Consider the following 17685-nt stretch of genomic DNA (forward strand, 5'->3'; position numbering starts at 1 on the left):
ACAATTTTTCGACTTTACAGCGGTGCAAAAGTGATACACATTCAGTAGAAAATTGTACTTTTGAGTTTTGACTTTTGATCTTTTCCCAGGCTAGTGATATGCAGTAGAATCCTCTCTCATGACTCTGGACAGTGGCAGCCACAGTTCCACTGACTAGTCACATAATCATGAGGGTTCTGCATCCATACAATCATTCTGTTTTTTACTTTTGGTACAATATTCAATAAATTACATGAGATATTTGACACTCTATTAAGGAATAAAAGCTTTGTGTTAGATTATCTTGCCTAACCATAGGCTAATGTAAATGACCCAAGAACATTTAAGGCAGACTAGGCTATGCTATTTTGTTAAGTAGGTTAGATGTATTAAATGTATTTTAGACCTTAGGATATTTTCAAGTTAGGAGGGGTTTGTAGGGATGTAACCCATCATAAGTTGAGGAAGATCTATAATAGATATTTGCATTTATAGGAATGTGTTTACCAATTTATAAATGCCCTGAACATTTCCTTTATAAAAACAGTGTTCTCTTGACTTTTGCTTAAGTATGTATCCTCTTTGTTTTCTCCAATATTATAAATTCTAACATATTTGAATTGTGTTAAATGGTAGAGCCTCTTTGTATTCCTAAAGAGTCACTGAAACACAAAAATGATTTTCGCACCTGAGTTGTAAAATTCAGATAAATTCCTACTCAGCGAACCAAACTGCCAAGTTCTACTTTATATGTTAGGGCTTCCTAAGGTACGACTTCTGGGGTAATGCAGTACAACACAAACTTCACACTCGGAAAAATCTGGATTTTAAACCCAACTCAACTACTTTTATTTTTAAGATTTTATTTATTTATTTAAGCATGAGTAGGGAAAGTGACAGGCAGAGGGAGTGGGAGAAGCAAGCTTCCCACTCAATGCAGGGCTCGATCCCAGGACCCCAGGATCATGACCTGAGCTGAAGGCAGATGGTTAACAGACTGAGCCACCCAGATACCCCCCAACTCAACTATTTATTAGTTGGATGAGTTACTTAAGCCTAAACTTCACTATTTGCAATATTCCTAGCCCATGGTTTATTTTCAGTCAACAAACACTCATTAACCTGCGTAATCAGTGCCAGGCACTTCCAGGTCCTAACAGTCAGTAAATAACGCAAAGTCCCTGCTTTCATAATTTATCTTCTAAGAGGAAAAGCAGAGAACAAGATGGAAAAGTAACTAAATAAACAGACAAGATGCTTTCAAATAGTGAAAATGCTAAGAGGAAAAAAAAATAATAAAATAGGGTAAGGAGCAGGGAGAGGCTGGGACACTGTATATGGGATGTTCTGGAACATTTCACTGAGCACTTCTATTCTAAGTATGTGACAATTGTGGGGGGAGAATCCAGATAGAGGAAACAGCCCACATAAATGTCCTAAGATGAGAAAAAATCTGGTATGGATTAGAAACAGGGGGAAGACCAGTGTGGGTGGAGTAGCAGAGTTGGGGGAGGAAGAGTGAAGGAAAGGTAGAAAAAGAAGAGGAGGCTCAGATGATAGAGGGCTTTCTAAGCTATGGTAAGGAATACAAATTTCAAGTGTAATAACAGTAGATAAGTGATAACGATTTGATGTACATTTTAAGATCATTCTAAATACTGTGTAGGGAACGGATGGTAGCAAAACAGGAGTGGAGGTAGGTGTTCAGTAAGAAGATGGTTCTGCAACCCATGACACATGATGGTGAATTTGGACAAGGGTGTCATGCAAGATAAGGGAAAAAATGTATTTTGGAAGTGGAGCCAATAGAACCTGCTCTTTAATGGAAGTGAACAAAAGAGAAAAATCAAACATGACCAGTAAGGTTTTAAAAGAGTATTGACTGTAAAATAGTTGTTCTTTAGAGTGGGACAAAAATCTGCCCCTTGCAGCTGCCATATATTAGTTATAACCCTATTCCTATAAAAGAAGTCCATTATCACCTTCAAAGGTTGAAAGATTATTGTCTTCCCTCAGACTTCTCTCCTTTGCCTAAATATTTCAAATGTTTTCAATCACTATCCAATAAGGTGGGTTTAGGTCACTCTCCTATTGTGGATGCTCATTTCTGAATGCCTTTCATTTTGATCCTGTTTTTCTAGGCACAGCATCCATGAACAAACAAAAGAAGATGTGGTCTAATTATGGCAGAGCAGGATTTGCTTTTCACTTTCTCCATCCTAGACAATGTTTTTTTTATTCATGTCTTTGTAACTGGCACTTCATAATCATCATCCCTCAAAGTCTAATAGGGGAAATAAGAGGAGGACTTAGGATGGGATAAGCCATGATCAAACAAAGACCATAGGAAAAGTGTCAGTGGTCAAATGGGGACAAGCTCAGCTCTAGATATGAGAGTTAAGAATGGCTTTCATAGAGGAACTTGAAAAAAAATTTTTGAATAATAGGAAAGGTGATGACAGGTAGCAATGGTAGAAACTGGTGTGAGAAAGAAAAAGAAAAAAGAGAATGAAAAAGAAGGAAACAGAGAATAAGAAAGTAAGTTACAGCATGAGCAAGGCATGGGGCATAATCCTGGTCCACCGTCACACAGGTGTGGGGAATCAGAGAGCAAGGAGGTCAAAGAGGTGAGGCAGGGCTGTGCTGTAAAGGCCATGAATGTGACAAGAAGTCTGTCCTCAGTTAGACAAAGGGATAGTGCTGGAGGCTAGGGACTCTGTTGTTGATGTTTTTAAACCAACAGAGAGAACCTCACTTCAAAAAGATTACTCTGGCGGCACATTTCTTTAGGTGATGAAAGACACAAGGAGAGAACACTGAATAATTCCTCCAGTGGTCCAGGAAGGAAGTCCTTTATGGAGGAGAAGGAAGGAGAGGTACACATGCAAGGGGATCATGGGGTTAGAATTTCTAGAGCTTCCAAACTGCTCCAAGTGGAAAGAACAAACCAGGAAGAGAAAGAAAATGGGCCTTCTCACAAAGGTAAAACAGATTTTACACCAAAGCCTCGCTCTTCCAAACCTACCTTGGTTACAGGCTTAGATATAATTAATTTTTGACTTCCTATCACACATATTCTTCTTTTTCTTAAGATTTTATTTATTGATTCATGAGAGAGAGAGAGAGACAGAGACAGAGACAGAGAGAGAGCAGAGACACAGGCAGAGGGAGAAGCAGGTTTTATGCAGGGAGCCCGACGTGGGACTTGATCCCAGGTCTCCAGTGTCAGGCCCTGGGCTGAAGGCAGCCCTAAATCGCTGAGCCACCCGGGCTGCCCCACGCATGTTCTTTAAAGCATACAAAAAATCACTAAAATATCCTGCTAATTCATGAGGTTTGGGCCAGCAGAAGTTTGGTAGAAAATGAAATCCTGTAACAGAAATAAAAGGTTATCTTGAGACTAAGAGAGTATTGCTGATTTATTTATTTATTTATTTATTTATTTATTTATTTATTTAGAAAATGTTTTATAAATTGATGACTATTTTAAATCCCCAAAGCTCAGCCATCCTGCTGTGCAAGAACTGGTCTGACTTCACAAGAAACCACTGGAGTGGGAACTGAGATGGGAGGCACAGCGTGGGGTCTCCTCTATGGCTTAACGTTCTTCAGCTCAATTTTTAAGTGTTATGAGCAGTATGCCTTCTATGTTCTATGTAGGGCCAACTGGTGTCCCCCCCCCACCACCAGCACTGCATTTGCTAAATAAATACTGAGAGAGAAAGAGGGGGAGGACAAGATGGACAAGAAGAAAAAGAAGGAGGTGGAAGAGGCGGAGGATAGAGAGAAAAAGAAGGAAGACGAGGGGAGGCTGCCTTAAAATGTAAAATATAGAAATATACTTGGCAGCAAAGACAATGTACTCCTATGTAGAAAAAAAATAACATCAGCTTATTTCTTTGCTTTTCCTTTGGATTTTATCTTTTAATGGTTAGTATATTCCACAGATGATTTCATCCAAATAAAAATGCTTTTAGTACTGTTTCATTATAGCTTGAAAAGTATATTATTAAAAACTCAGAGGTCACACTAAAGCATGAATGACACAACCAGATTCACCTATAATTTCACTGCTCAGAGATAATCAATGTTAATATTTTATTTATATCCATCTGGACATTTTGTTATGTGGATCTTTTTAAAGTAACACTTGCCATCAGGGAAATACAAATCAAAACCACAATGAGATATCACCTCACACCAGTGAGAATGGGGAAAATTAACAAGGCAGGAAACAACAAATGTTGGAGAGGATGCGGAGAAAAGGGAACCCTCTTACACTGTTGGTGGGAATGTGAACTGGTGCAGCCACTCTGGAAAACTGTGTGGAGGTTCCTCAAAGAGTTAAAAATAGACCTGCCCTATGACCCAGCAATTGCACTGTTGGGGATTTACCCCAAAGATTCAGATGCAATGAAACGTCGGGACACCTGCACCCCGATGTTTCTATCAGCAATGGCCACAATAGCCAAACTGTGGAAGGAGCCTCGGTGTCCATCGAAAGATGAATGGATAAAGAAGATGTGGTTTATGTATACAATGGAATATTACTCAGCAATTAGAAACGACAAATACCCACCATTTGCTTCAACGTGGATGGAACTGGAGGGTATTATGCTGAGTGAAATAAGTCAATCGGAGAAGGACGTATGAGCTTCTCTTTTGTGTTCTTTATTTTTGACACAATACCTATTGTGGCCTCTTTATTTCTTCCCTTTCCTTCTTGAAGGGTTTAGTCCTAAAATCTATAGGAGAAGCAGAGCAAAGGTAGGTGTCAGCACTGGGGAAGAAGTGCACAGAGAGATGAAGTGACCCAGAGCTTCTGAACCCAAAAAGAAGTGGAAGGTACCTGTGCAGTGGAGGCTGCACAGGGTGGAGAATCAGAACTTGATGGGGTGGGGGACAGCCTGGTACAGGGTAACAAAGGTGATGCAGGTGTGCATGTGAAGGAGTGACTCAGCACAGAGGCCACCCCCCGTGGAAAAAAGGTCCCTCAGCAGCCTGAGGTAGACTGTTGGAACCTACAGGAGATAAGGAGGGTGCCTTCATAGAGGAGTGTCAGAGACCACACTCCCAGGTGACACATCCTTGCAGGGTCTGACCCCACATGTGGTACCTAAGGCCAAGTGGGCTGTGAGGAGGGAGGAGAGTCCACAGCCTGTTGAAGCATTAAACTTATCAGTTATTTGAGGAGAGCCAGCATCCTCACAAAAGGAATTTTTTAAATCCAATAATAGTAAAGCTCTTCATTTACTAAACATTTTTATAGCCCTCAAAAAAGTTTTATACTATTATTCTCTGATGTTTTTTGTTAACTGTTCTTCTAAGTATTTGATATTTTTGTTGCAATTGTGAATAATGTGTTTTACACAGTGTAGTCTCTGTTTCTTTTTGGTATACAGAAAATCTGTCAAGTTTGATACTTATTTATAATTAATCACTGAGATGAACTCCCTTAAGTTTCTTACTTCTAAAATTTTTAAGTTGAAAAAAAAGTAAAAATAAAATGTTTAAATGGATCCCTTAGGTTATCTTAAGTTTGTTACTTGTTCAAATTAAACTTGAGCAGTCATTAAATCTTGTTAATATATAGTCACTTAGGTCAAACTGTAGGTGGGAGAAAGACAAAACAATTTTACATGGTCATTAATTAGTTAAATCATTGATTCATTTATCGAATATTTACTGAGCATATACTATAACCCTAGCCAAGTTACCTAATCTGGATAATTCTGTTTTTCTCAACTGTACAATGTAAATTACCAAAGAACCTATCCAAGTATTAAATGAAACAAATCAAGTAAATTCCTTAGCAATGCACATGGTGAGTGCTCAATAAATGTTAATGGTGATGACAGACACTATAAGCTGCCCTTCCCAGGGCTGCATTAGTTGAGAAAATGGTCAGGCACATCTGTTTGTTTGTTTTTTTAAGTCCAGTATTTCTTTCTCCTGCTCCCCTCCGCCATCTGGAGAACAGCCCTAATTACCTAGGAAGCAAGGAGGAAGGAAGGAAGGAAGGAAGGAAGGAAGGAAGGAAGGAAGGAAGGAAGGAAGGAAGAAGGAAGGAAGAAAAGAAGGAAAAAAGGAGGGAGGGAGGGAGGGAGGGAGGGGGAGAGGGAGGAAGGGAGGGAGGGAAGAGGAATTTATGAGAAACTCCCTCTAAAATCTACTAACTTTCACTTAGCTATAATCATCCCTTTGCCTTCCATTTCATTTGTAATTTCTGAAGGCTTCTGTATACAACAGGCCCTTAGTTAATACTAATGGATTTCAGGCCAAATTAGAAAACTAAAAAACCCTCAAAAGGTCCCACTGCCCTATGAAGGTATTAGTATGTCAGGCTACTTAACAGGCAAGACAATTCCATAATGAAATCTGAGATAACAATTAAACTAAACTCATTCCTGTAAAATCTTACCAAGCTATGTTAGAGTGTTATATACAATATTAAGATTAGAAATACAATTAAAACTCAATAAATAAATTTTTAATATTTGAAAAAAGAAATACAATAATTATATTCCCTTCCCCAAAAGTAAGCAATGTTCAGAACTGTTTGCTCTTCAGTTCTGAACTGAAGTTCTAAACCTCTTCAGCTTTAGAGAAACCATACCTTTATTAAGTTGTAAACTGGGAAGCTGCTTGTATTGGCTATTAGCCAAAAGTCTGATTTCTTTAACAAAATGTTAAAGTAAGTAAAACTCGACATTCCGGCTTACCCACTTCAGCCAAAGTTCTGATACAAGACTCCACGGAGGATTTCTGTGCTGGATTTGGCCAGGTGCAATTGTAAATTCTGAAGGCAGATTGCAGCAACTGAATAAAAACTGGCTGATGTGTCTGAAAACAAAAAGAAAGTATGCAAATAGGCCTAACTCCTAACATGGCATCTATGCATTATCAAAAAGGCTCTTCAAAATAGGCTCATCAGTGCCATTTACAGAATATCTCATTCAACAAACATTTATTAGGTACCCATTCATGACAAGCACCATGTCAAATGCAATGGAAAATCGATTACTTGCATTTTACTTATATTGTTAATCAGAAAAAAAATTGGCATTTCTTGAAGCCGAACACATGAATTTAAGTATTTTTTAATAATCTCTGGTTTATTTCCACATATAAATAGAGCAATGTTCTGAGTTTGTTTGTTTGTTTGATTGATTGATTGTATATTTTTGTTTCATATGATGAGCAAAGACAGGAGACAACAATTTTGACCTATAAAAACAATTTCATATGGTTCTAATAGTTCAAAAGTTTTCTGTAAAGAAAATATAATAAAAAATGATATTTTTTATAAAAATAATACAAAATTACTACAGAATTTTTGGGACCCACAGAGATGAAAATCACCAATAACCCTACCATGTAGAGATGATCAGTATCAACATTTTGAAGATATTTACTTCCTGAGTTTTTCTGTGTATATATGCACATATATTCTTTACACATGCAGAGTTGGATGATACTATAATGCAATTCTAGGGACTGTTTCACATAATATTACTTCATAATCATCATCCTTAGTCATAAATATTTCTTTTAAAACATGATTTCCATATGCTATGTAACAAGCCATCTGACAGATACACCATTATTTAACTATTCCCCTATTTGTGGTCATTTAAGGTTGATGTCAATTTGTAAGTATTATAAATACTTGAATGAAAATTTCAGTATGTAAATTCCTGCTAATTCTTTCAGGATAAATTACTAAAGTCAATTTACTGAGTCAAAATGCCTATCCATTTAAAGAGTCATTTATTGCAACACTTGGCAAACAGCCAAAGTACTGACATGAATGTTTCTATTACGCTTGGAGGAAGAACAGGAATAATTCAATTTGAAGATGAGGCTTCTTAAAAATAAAGCTTGGTAAACTCAGAAATGGATTAAACATCAATAATATGAGAGAAAAGTGACCTCCAGAAGTGTAGGAAATGACTTGCTGACCGATTAGTCTTTTCTTATGCAAATATGGTAAAATAAATTCTGTGTCAGAATGCTCCTGTATTTGTTTAGGTTACCTGGAGGCTGGTACTGTTGTCTGAAAAGGGGGAATTAAAGAAGCCGCTCACAATGTTCATTATTGACTCTGTAACACACTTCTCCAAGAAGGTGTCTGCGTGTTTCCTATCTGTGGTTGTGTTGCAAACCTGGAGAGAAAAATTGAACAGCTCAATATATCTTATCACATCTTTGAATTCTAACTGAAACCTTGTAAAAATTTATCTGATACTGTTATTTGTAACATTTCTTCTGCTTTTGAAAGTTGCTTTGAATAGACACATTTTTGCTGAAAATCTATTAAATTTTCATCATTCTGGTGTAGCTGCTCCTTTACATTGGTTGTCATTTTATCCTTGGATCAGAATTCTTTCATAGACCTCCCCTCCAGTCCCTTCGTCCCTACTCTGCTTCTCCCTACTCTTGTACACCAATCTTCTCCCTCTGCCTCCAAGCATGACTTTGCTGGAAAACCACCCTTCCACTCAGTGTGAAGAAATCAAAGAGAAACAGTCATTCTAAGAAAGTGGTGAATGTGATTAATGGATATTCTACATATTTTCATTTATAATACCTAGCCCAAACTGGAGGATGCAAACAGAAAATATTTGGCAAGGAAAACAGAAAGCTAAAAGAAGATAAAGCTCTTTCCAACACTTTTGACCTTTTCATCCATAGATTCTCTGGGAAGCATGGGAGTGTGCCTTTGCATGCTTCCTTCTGAGTAGGGCTGAGCAAGAAGAGACCATACTCACGCTAAGGATAGACCAGAAAAGAACACAGGCCTGGTTCCTGCCCTGATTTTTATATGTGATTAAGTGAGGCATAAATTGGTCATTTTGTGAAACAAACCACAAATTTCCAAGGATGTCAGGGTAGACAAATTGCAAAAGCTAAGATACATGATTAAAAACAAATGAAAAAAAGCTGGGTAATAAAAAGAAACATGAAGATAAAAAGAAGAAGAAAGTGGGAGGGAGAAAGCACAGGGTGTGAGAAACTCTTGAAAAACTGGGGCAGAGTAACAAAGTTTAAATATTCGCACAGTGATGGTGGGGAAAATATGGTGGCCAGATGTTTCAGATGTTCTCAGACAATCCAAATTTCTGCATCATTTCTTTTTCTTTTCAGTAAGGTGATTAATCAAAAGAATAAGTAACTATACTTTAACTTTATATTGCATATTGCTTTAAAATCTTTCACACAAATAAGCTCACAAAAGAGTAAATTTCCCTCCTTACACAGGTGTCCCAGTGTTTTGGTTGGGGAAATAACAGTATTTGCTGAATGGAGGAAAAAGAGGACAGGGAGGGATTGCTTTGTTTCTAAGTCACTTCCCAGCAGGGCTCTTCATTTTTTCCTTGTCTATTAAATGACACCTACCTGACAGGGTTGTATTAGAGATAATCTCACAGTTATTGCAGGGAACAGTGCAATTGAAGGAAATAGATCATGCCAAATTATGCATTTAGTTAGGGTTAAAGAATATAACATAATGCCTGGCATATACAACATGTTCAATTAATGCTTGGAAAATGAATAAATCAATTGATTTTTAAAATGAAAGAGTAAGAAAGAATAGAAAGACTCATGTTGTTTCAGGTTAACTTTGGGTTAGGTTATAATTGTGGAACATCAGAACTAAAATTGAATGTGGTCTCAGAACTAATATAAAATTAGGTTTCCCATGATGGATATGATATAGGATTTATTTCATTTTGTATCCTTCCACTATTAGCTTTTACATTGAAAAGTTCTGATTTGTAGGATAAGAATATATTAAAGATGAAGAGGTACCCAACCAATTCTACAATAACCAGCTCAAATAACCTTCCTCATCCAGTGACATTTCACACAATTGTGTGGGGTTCTGCAGAGTTATTGTGGTATCACATTGAATTACCTGCAACTGGACATTTGCTAAAGAACCACTTAGAAATTTGCTTTATTTAGTCAATGGATTAGTAAAAGTAATCTATTTCTAGATAAAGACTTTCCTCAAAAAGCTAGTTTACAAAACTATGTGGACTCTATTGCTCAATGCATTTGAACAAGAAATTCGAAACAACTTTTCAAGATATTTTTTCTGCCCCATATGAATGATAATATTTTTGCACCTCTAGAACGTTGCATCCTACATTGCAATATCATGGATAAGCAAGAGATATAAGAAGCCAGCTTTTTAAAACTTTCCAGGGGAAAAAAAAGAATCCTAAAAATAACAATATTTCTTTATCCAGCCTGTCTTTTATTTATTTTTACTGCCTCACTCCAATAAACACTGGAAATGATTCAAAAATATTATATCACATTAAATTAACTTTTATGTGTAATACACATATTTTCAAGTTTTCAATCTATTTGCACATATTATTCACATACCACTATTTCCTTTAAAGCATGCCCCATGTGACTCTCCAAACATTTATTTTAAAAGGTTAAATTTATTCCATCATATCAATGCACCATCATGTTTTAATCCATTTTTGGAATAAATTGAGGTATACATAACCAAAAATACAAATCATTTTTCTTATTTTCCTATTTTATTTCGTTCTTGCCAGACTTGTATGTGATTTTCCTAAAATTTTTTGCAACCATAATGAATCGTGCAAAATTCTTCTATTTACTTTCAGATTTTTGGCATATATTCTACCAAAAGAGGAGTCAGCAGTTGAAGATATATAGGCAGTTTTATACCATTGTGAGGCTGAGGCCCTAAAGTAATAAACAGACAATGTTATCTACAACCTATTTGTAGATGCACAGGATGGTCCCTCATCACTACCAACTAGCTCTTGTTTTCAGGCTCTGGTTGGGATCAGCTGCTGTATGGTCCTGGCAGAACAGAGTGGAAGAATAAGAATTCAGGTACCTATTGGGTCTCTGCCTCCAATCCCATCTCTTTCTCCTCACAGAGGCTTTGGCAGTGTCTGCATCTCTGGGTGCAGCTCCCACTGAGCTCTACCACAGTTTCCCCAATCACAACAGTGCTGCCTTTGCGTCTTCCCCTGGGTGCAAATAGCTTTGCAGTGTCCCCAATTCCTGGGTACTCCCCTGTGCCTTCTTGGTCACTTTCACACTGCCCAGATCTCCTGGAGGATGCCATCTGGTTCCTGCTGAAACTGACTGCTCAAACTGTAAATTATCACTATTTTTGCCCGCTTAATGATAACTAAAAGTCATTTTGTGTTTCTGGCATCACTAACGAGTCTTGGCACTTTCCACGTAATCACTTCATGCCTATATTTTGTCACGTACAGATGATTCAAATCTTCTAACCACTCGAAGTAAGACCTGGATAATGACTGATACATTACGTATCATTTTAACATATTTTTCATAATAAGCTCTTTTTGACTGTCATTTCACATATATTTTTCACATTCTGATCTTTTATTTAGAATGTTCATTTCATCACATTTCATTGTGTCAAATAAAATAGAACTCAGGCACTATTTTTTCTTTTTCTTTTTTAAGATTTTATTTATTTATTCATGAAAGAGAGAGAGAGAGAGAGGCAGAGACACAGGCAGAGGGAGAAGCAGGCTCCATGCAGGGAGCCCGACATGGAACTCGATCCCAGGTCTCCAGCGAGACACCCTGGGCCAAAGGCGGCACTAAATCGCTGAGCCACTGGGGCTGCCCATTATTTTTTCTTTAGATCATTTCTATTTACTTAACATAAAGAAGAAAAAAACTCCCCTCCACAGAAGGGATATCCTACACATTTTGTTCTAGTTTTTTATTGGAGTCCTCCTCCATCCATATATGTGTCCTGATTCCCATTTAACTATTTACACTATCTGAGAGTTTGCTGCTATAGTGACCTAACTCATGGATTCTATTCTGATCAATTTTTCCCCATATTGATATCCACCTGTCCTCCAAACATTTACTAAATACTGATTTCTTGTCTCACTCTTAGGGTGCTTGAGGTTTGTCTTATATCACTAATTACTATTTAAATCTCTCTGGTATATTCCATGTGTCATTATTTTTTAAATATTTTAAAATACCTGTAAAATATTAAAATAATCCCAAACCCCATATATCACTATTTTTCAAATTATTTCTTTAAATTATTAAATTATTATTAAATTAAAGCTAAATATTGGATTACAAGTCAGGACAGTGAATCAAACAAAACAAAGTCCCTACTCTATAAGAGTTATTCTCATCAAGAAAGGCATCCAATAGACAAATTAATAAATACATAATATAAATGGAAAATAGAAAATAGAGCAAATAGGATACTCTAGAGGAAAGTAAAGAAGGGCAAGCTGTACAGGGATAAGTACAGCTTCTTTTTATGCTGCAGGAAGAGTGGATATGGTTGAGGATTACTATTTTACCTAACTTGCTTGAGGAACCTCTCTGGATAAGGTGACATTCTAACATAAAATTGAAGGAAGTGAGGAAACAGCCTTGGAGGTTTCCAGGGGAAGAGCAAGTGAAAATCTGTCTCCACCAGCAGAATATAAGTTCCTGGACATGGAAAGCTAGTCTGACTTGCTCATCACTCCACATGCAGGACCTAAGTACATAGTAGGTATAAAATCATTTGCTGAGAAACAAATATGAAACATTTCTAGACATAATTTCGTCTGACATTTCTCCCCTTGTAAATACAATATCCCTTCTCTCCTCCACTCTAAAAGTGACCACTACTCTTTCAAAGATGACAGATGGACTTACTAAAGCTATATGCTAGAGCAGCACTGTCCAATAAGACTTTCTCCAATGATGGAGATCTATATCTGTGATGTCCAACACATGTGTTTATTGAGCTCTTGAAAGGTGGCTGATGCTATTGAGGAACTGATTTTCCATTTGATATAATTTTACCTAATTAAAATTTAAATTTAATTGTGGCAAGCTACTACTCTATAGGATAGGGTAACTCTAGTGCCCGTAACATAATTTTGATCACACACTCAAGGAATACAAATCCTAAGGATCATTTTTGTATTCCTTGTAGACAGTACACATGTTCCTCTAAAAAGCTGAGGTGATATCACATATTTATTTTAATTTGCATTCCTACATTCATGAGGCCAAAACTTCCAAACATTCACTTTTTACATCTCCCTTTATGTGAGTCATCAGTTCATACACTCAATTGGCTTTCTTAGAAGTCTACATTCATTTTTTAAAAAGATAATATTTTTCCTAGTATCAATATATATTAATTGTAGGAACACTGAAAACATATAGAAAATCACAAAATGGAAAACAAAAATTATCTATGATACAAAAATACAGATAAAACCATGGTTAACCTTTTAGAATAATTTCTTCTAATCTTTGTGCACTCTGCCATTTATATTTTACATAACTGAAATTATTCTAGATAACCAGTTTTGTCTTCTTTTTATACTCATCACTCAACCATTAGCACATCCCACATTACTAAACATCCTCAAAAAATAATCTCAATGATCTATAACATCAATCTTACAGATATATCATAATTTATTGAACCATTTCTCTATTATTAAATTTTGAAACTATTTCTTACTGTATATTATTATAAAAGCCTGTTGAACTTCTTTGACCATAAATCCTTGATATCATTTCTAATTATTTCCTGAGGACAGATTCTTGGAAGGTAAATTATTTGATACATTAAAAAGGTATGAAGGTTTCTTTTAATGTATTACCAAAACGCTTCTCAGAAAGACAGCATGAATTTACATTCTCATCAGCAAAGTATGTGAACCAACATTTAATATTATCTCTTTACTTTTATCTTTTTGCCCTTACAACTTTGATAGTTAGAAACTGGATCTTATTCCTCTCTGTATTTTTAAAAAATTATTAACAGTTGACTATTTTTTCAGAGGTTTACTTGTATCTCTTCCTCTATAAATCATGAATGCCTGAGTCTTGACCATTTCATTATTAGGTTGTTAGTGCTGTGTGTGTGTGTGTGTGTGTATATATATATTCTTTTTTTTTTCTTTTTAAAGCATTGGACCTTTAAAGGTTTAAAGGGGAGGAGGGCGGGTGTTGGAGGGGAATGGGTGACGGGCACTGAGGTGGACACTTGATGGGATGAGCACTGGGTGTTTTTCTGTATGTTGGTAAATTGAACACCAATAAAAATTAATTTAAAAAAAATAAAGGTTTAAAGATTTATTTATTTAAAGATTTAAAGATTTATTTATTTATTTTAGAGGCTGGGTGGCAGAGGGAGAGGGAGAGAGAAACCCAAGCAGGCTCCACACTCAGCACAGAGTCAGACATGGGCCTTAATCTCATGACCCTGAGTTCATGACCTGAGCCAAAACCAAGAGTCGGAAGCTCAACCGACTACACCACTCAGGCGCTCCAAGTTCTTTATGTAAAGATTATTAAGCTTTTAAAAAAATGTTCAAAAAAAAAATGTTCAGTAACTTTTTCCTTATTTTGATATTTTTATTTCTATGTGTGATACTCTATGTGCTTGTGTTTGAAATTTTCAAAAAATGAAATGTCTATTATTTTCCTTAACTATTCTCATTCACTGCTTTCATGCTTAAAAAGAACCTTCTCATCCAAAGACATAAATAGTCACCTACATTTGCATCCATTTTTATTGTTCCACATTTACCTCTAAAATCTTAATCTAATTGCAATTCATGCTATTATATGATTTAGGTTAGAAGCTGAGTTCATTACACCCCAAATAGCCAGTGTCCTCAAACGTCATTTTGATTTAGTTCAAATCAATAATTTGTGTTGAATGTCCATTCCATGCCAAGAATGTTCTATGTACCTGGGATCTGTCAGTGAATAAAATATATGAGAATTACTACCCCAATGGAGCTTATATTATTACTTTAATAATCCATGCATAAGCAAACTTACAGCCCATTGGACAAATCTAGCTATATCCACTTGTTTACATACTGTCTATGGCACCCTTCCCTTTAGTAATGGCTATAACCGTTGTGATAATGGTCTGAAAAGCTAACATATTAACTACCTTCCTGTTCATGGAAAAAGTTTGCTCATCCCTCAAAATAACTAATACATCTTTACTAGTGGGTAATAATTTCTTGATCATATATTAATATCTTACATATGTAAAACTGTTTATGCATATTTATTTCATTCCACTGACATACCCACTTAATTCAATGTGAAGACTACACTTACTTTGTTTTCAAATTCACTTCTTAAATATTTTTCACCTCAGTAGACATGTATTTATTTATTTATTTATTTATTTATTCCACAAATACATACTATCTACTATGTGTGAGACTCTGTTCTAGGTCAGGTGTAAACCAAATGGACAAAGTCCCTGCCCTGTGTTTGTTTCAGTAGGAACAAATACAAATGCACACAAAAATGTCACATGGAGATCAGCTCTACGAAGAAAAATGAAGCCAAGTGAAGGGGGGGAGCAGAGGGAAGAAGTTGCTGCACACAGGGTGGTAAGTGAAGGCCTCTTTGAAGACTTTAAAGCAGGAACATGGAAGAAGTCTTGAGGATACCTGAAAGACCAGTGCATCCCAGGCAGATGCAAAGGTGCTGAGATGGGAATGTGTTTGGCATATTTGTGGAGCAGCAAGATGGCCATTAGATGGAACAGAGAGCTAGCTAGGGGAGATTAAGTGGACATGGGCAAGGGGAAGGGTAGCCAGAGGAGAGGCCAAATCATGCAGCTATTTTACTTTGGGAAGAATTTAAACAGAGGAGTGACCTGAACCAACATTATTCTTCCTCTTTTGAATCATGATGGCTGCAGTGTAGATGAAGGATCAAGAATAGATGAAGGAGGGCAAGTGTGAAAGCAGGGAAACAAGTTATGAGGCTACTGCAATGATACAGATGAGAGTTAATGGTACTCTGGAGCAGACGGTAGTGATGGAAGTTTTCAGGAGTAGTCAGATTTTAAATATTTTTTTTAATATTTTTAAGTTAAAGTCTGTATAATTTGCTAAAGGAATGGAGTTAGAGTGTAAGGAAACAAAGTTTATAGTTAACACCAAGACTTTTTGCTTGAATACGTAGATTGAATAATGGAATTGTCACCTACTGAGAAGCCAGAGACTTGAGAAGGAATTAATTTTTAGTGGGATATAGGAATGAATGGGGAGCTGGAAGTTAGATAGCCAAGTGGCCATGTCATATAGGCAGTTAGATATGTGAGACTGGACATTAGGAGAAGGATCCAAGCATCAGTCAGTCTGGTATTAAGGACAGGAGAGTATTGAGATCAGCAATCAAGGGATTATAGACAGGGGTGTAAATCTAAGGTTTGAGTCTATCACATTCCAATATTTAGAATCTAGAAAGATTCAGAGGAAAAAGCAAAGGAACTTAAGAATGAGTGGGCAATGAGTGGGGGGCAAGCAGAATGGAAAGTATATTCTGGGGGCCAAGTGAAGTGTTTCAGGAGGGAATTGATCAACTATGACAAATGCTGCTCATGATTTAAAGAGCAAAAAGTAGGATGCAGCATAGGGATCAACCATCTATCAAGAATAGTCAAATATTCATTCCATTGGACAACACCACAATAACTTGGCCTGAAAGTTGAGGAGAAAAAATAGAATTATAACTGAGGGAAAAGGGTCACAAAAAGGTAAGATTTATAGAGTAATATATAGTCCTTACTTGTCTGCAATGCTAGCTAATAAGGCCATACAAAAAGAATACTTTAAAATAAGACATTTCAATAGCTCATTCAACTTAAAAAAGTCAAGAAATCTCTAGAATCAAGTCACCAACCAAAGAAAACTTCAATTCCATCAAATTAAAGAACTTGGAAAGTGTGGTTCAAGGTACATATAAAATTTACCTTTACTCCTACTTCCGACCTATGTGGTAAGCTACATAAAGGGAGAGAATGGCTCAATCAAGTGATCTATTTGAAAATAAAATACTCTGATTTGTCCTGTTAAGCAGTGATAGATAAGGCAATGACGCAACACTGCATTTAGATGCACCTCTAAATTATTTCTTGGTCTAATTTCATTTCTGCCAATACATCACTTAGAGTACAATTGGCCATTAAAGAATCTTGAAATTGATAGCAAAATTGGAAACTTCTTCAAAAGAAAAAATGTAGTCTGAGGCTAACATTGGCCACTTTCAGGTGCTTTCTAATGACTCAAATCCCCTGACTTTGAAAAAACAATGAGTTACAAAGGCAAAGGGAAGCATTTCTGCCCTACAAACAACAATTTTATTCCATATTGGAACACACACCAAAGTGGGCTGCTGTTAAATGCTCTGAAAGATAGTGAGACATCTTTCAATGAGTGAAATACCTTTGCTGCCTCCCTAAATTGGGTATATTTCCAGAACATGGATACTGTCTGTCAGGAAATCAGAATGGAATCAGGTGTGTGAATCCTAGCACCAGTTTCTTAAAAACAAGTCTTTCAGAGCAGCCCGGGTGGCTCAGCAGTTTAGTGCCTGCCTTCATCCCAGAGCATGATCCTGGAGTCCTGGGATCGAGTCCCGCATGGCTCCCTGCATGGAGCCTGCTTCTCCCTCTGCCTGTGTCTCTGCCTCTCTCTCTCTCTCTCTCTCTGTCTGTCTCTCATGAATAAATGAGTAAAATCTTTAAAAATATATTTAAAAGAAAACAGTTTTTCAGAAAGATTTTCTTCTATGGGTCTTAGCAAAATAAAAAGTAAGGAGGTACAAACAGGAATATGAAAGATACAAATTAAGACTCTTTAGAGAGCT

The 17685-nt window shown here is 36.5% G+C and overlaps 1 protein-coding gene across 5 annotated transcripts in view; it reads right to left on the bottom strand.

Annotated features, from left to right (window-relative positions):
- The window catches only part of ITPR2 (inositol 1,4,5-trisphosphate receptor type 2), a 471510-nt gene that overhangs the window by 231857 nt on the left and 221968 nt on the right, over positions 1-17685 (bottom strand). For all 5 annotated transcript variants that reach the window (XM_041735326.1, XM_041735324.1, XM_041735322.1 and 2 more), the window contains 2 exons: positions 8016-8144; positions 6702-6822 (listed from right to left, as the gene is read on the bottom strand). In XM_041735326.1, the coding sequence (XP_041591260.1) occupies positions 6702-6822; positions 8016-8144 (250 nt within the window). The remainder of the gene's footprint in view (positions 1-6701; positions 6823-8015; positions 8145-17685) is intronic.

This window comes from Vulpes lagopus, chromosome 21, assembly GCF_018345385.1.
Source record: "Vulpes lagopus strain Blue_001 chromosome 21, ASM1834538v1, whole genome shotgun sequence".
NCBI classification, from domain to species: Eukaryota; Metazoa; Chordata; class Mammalia; order Carnivora; family Canidae; genus Vulpes; species Vulpes lagopus.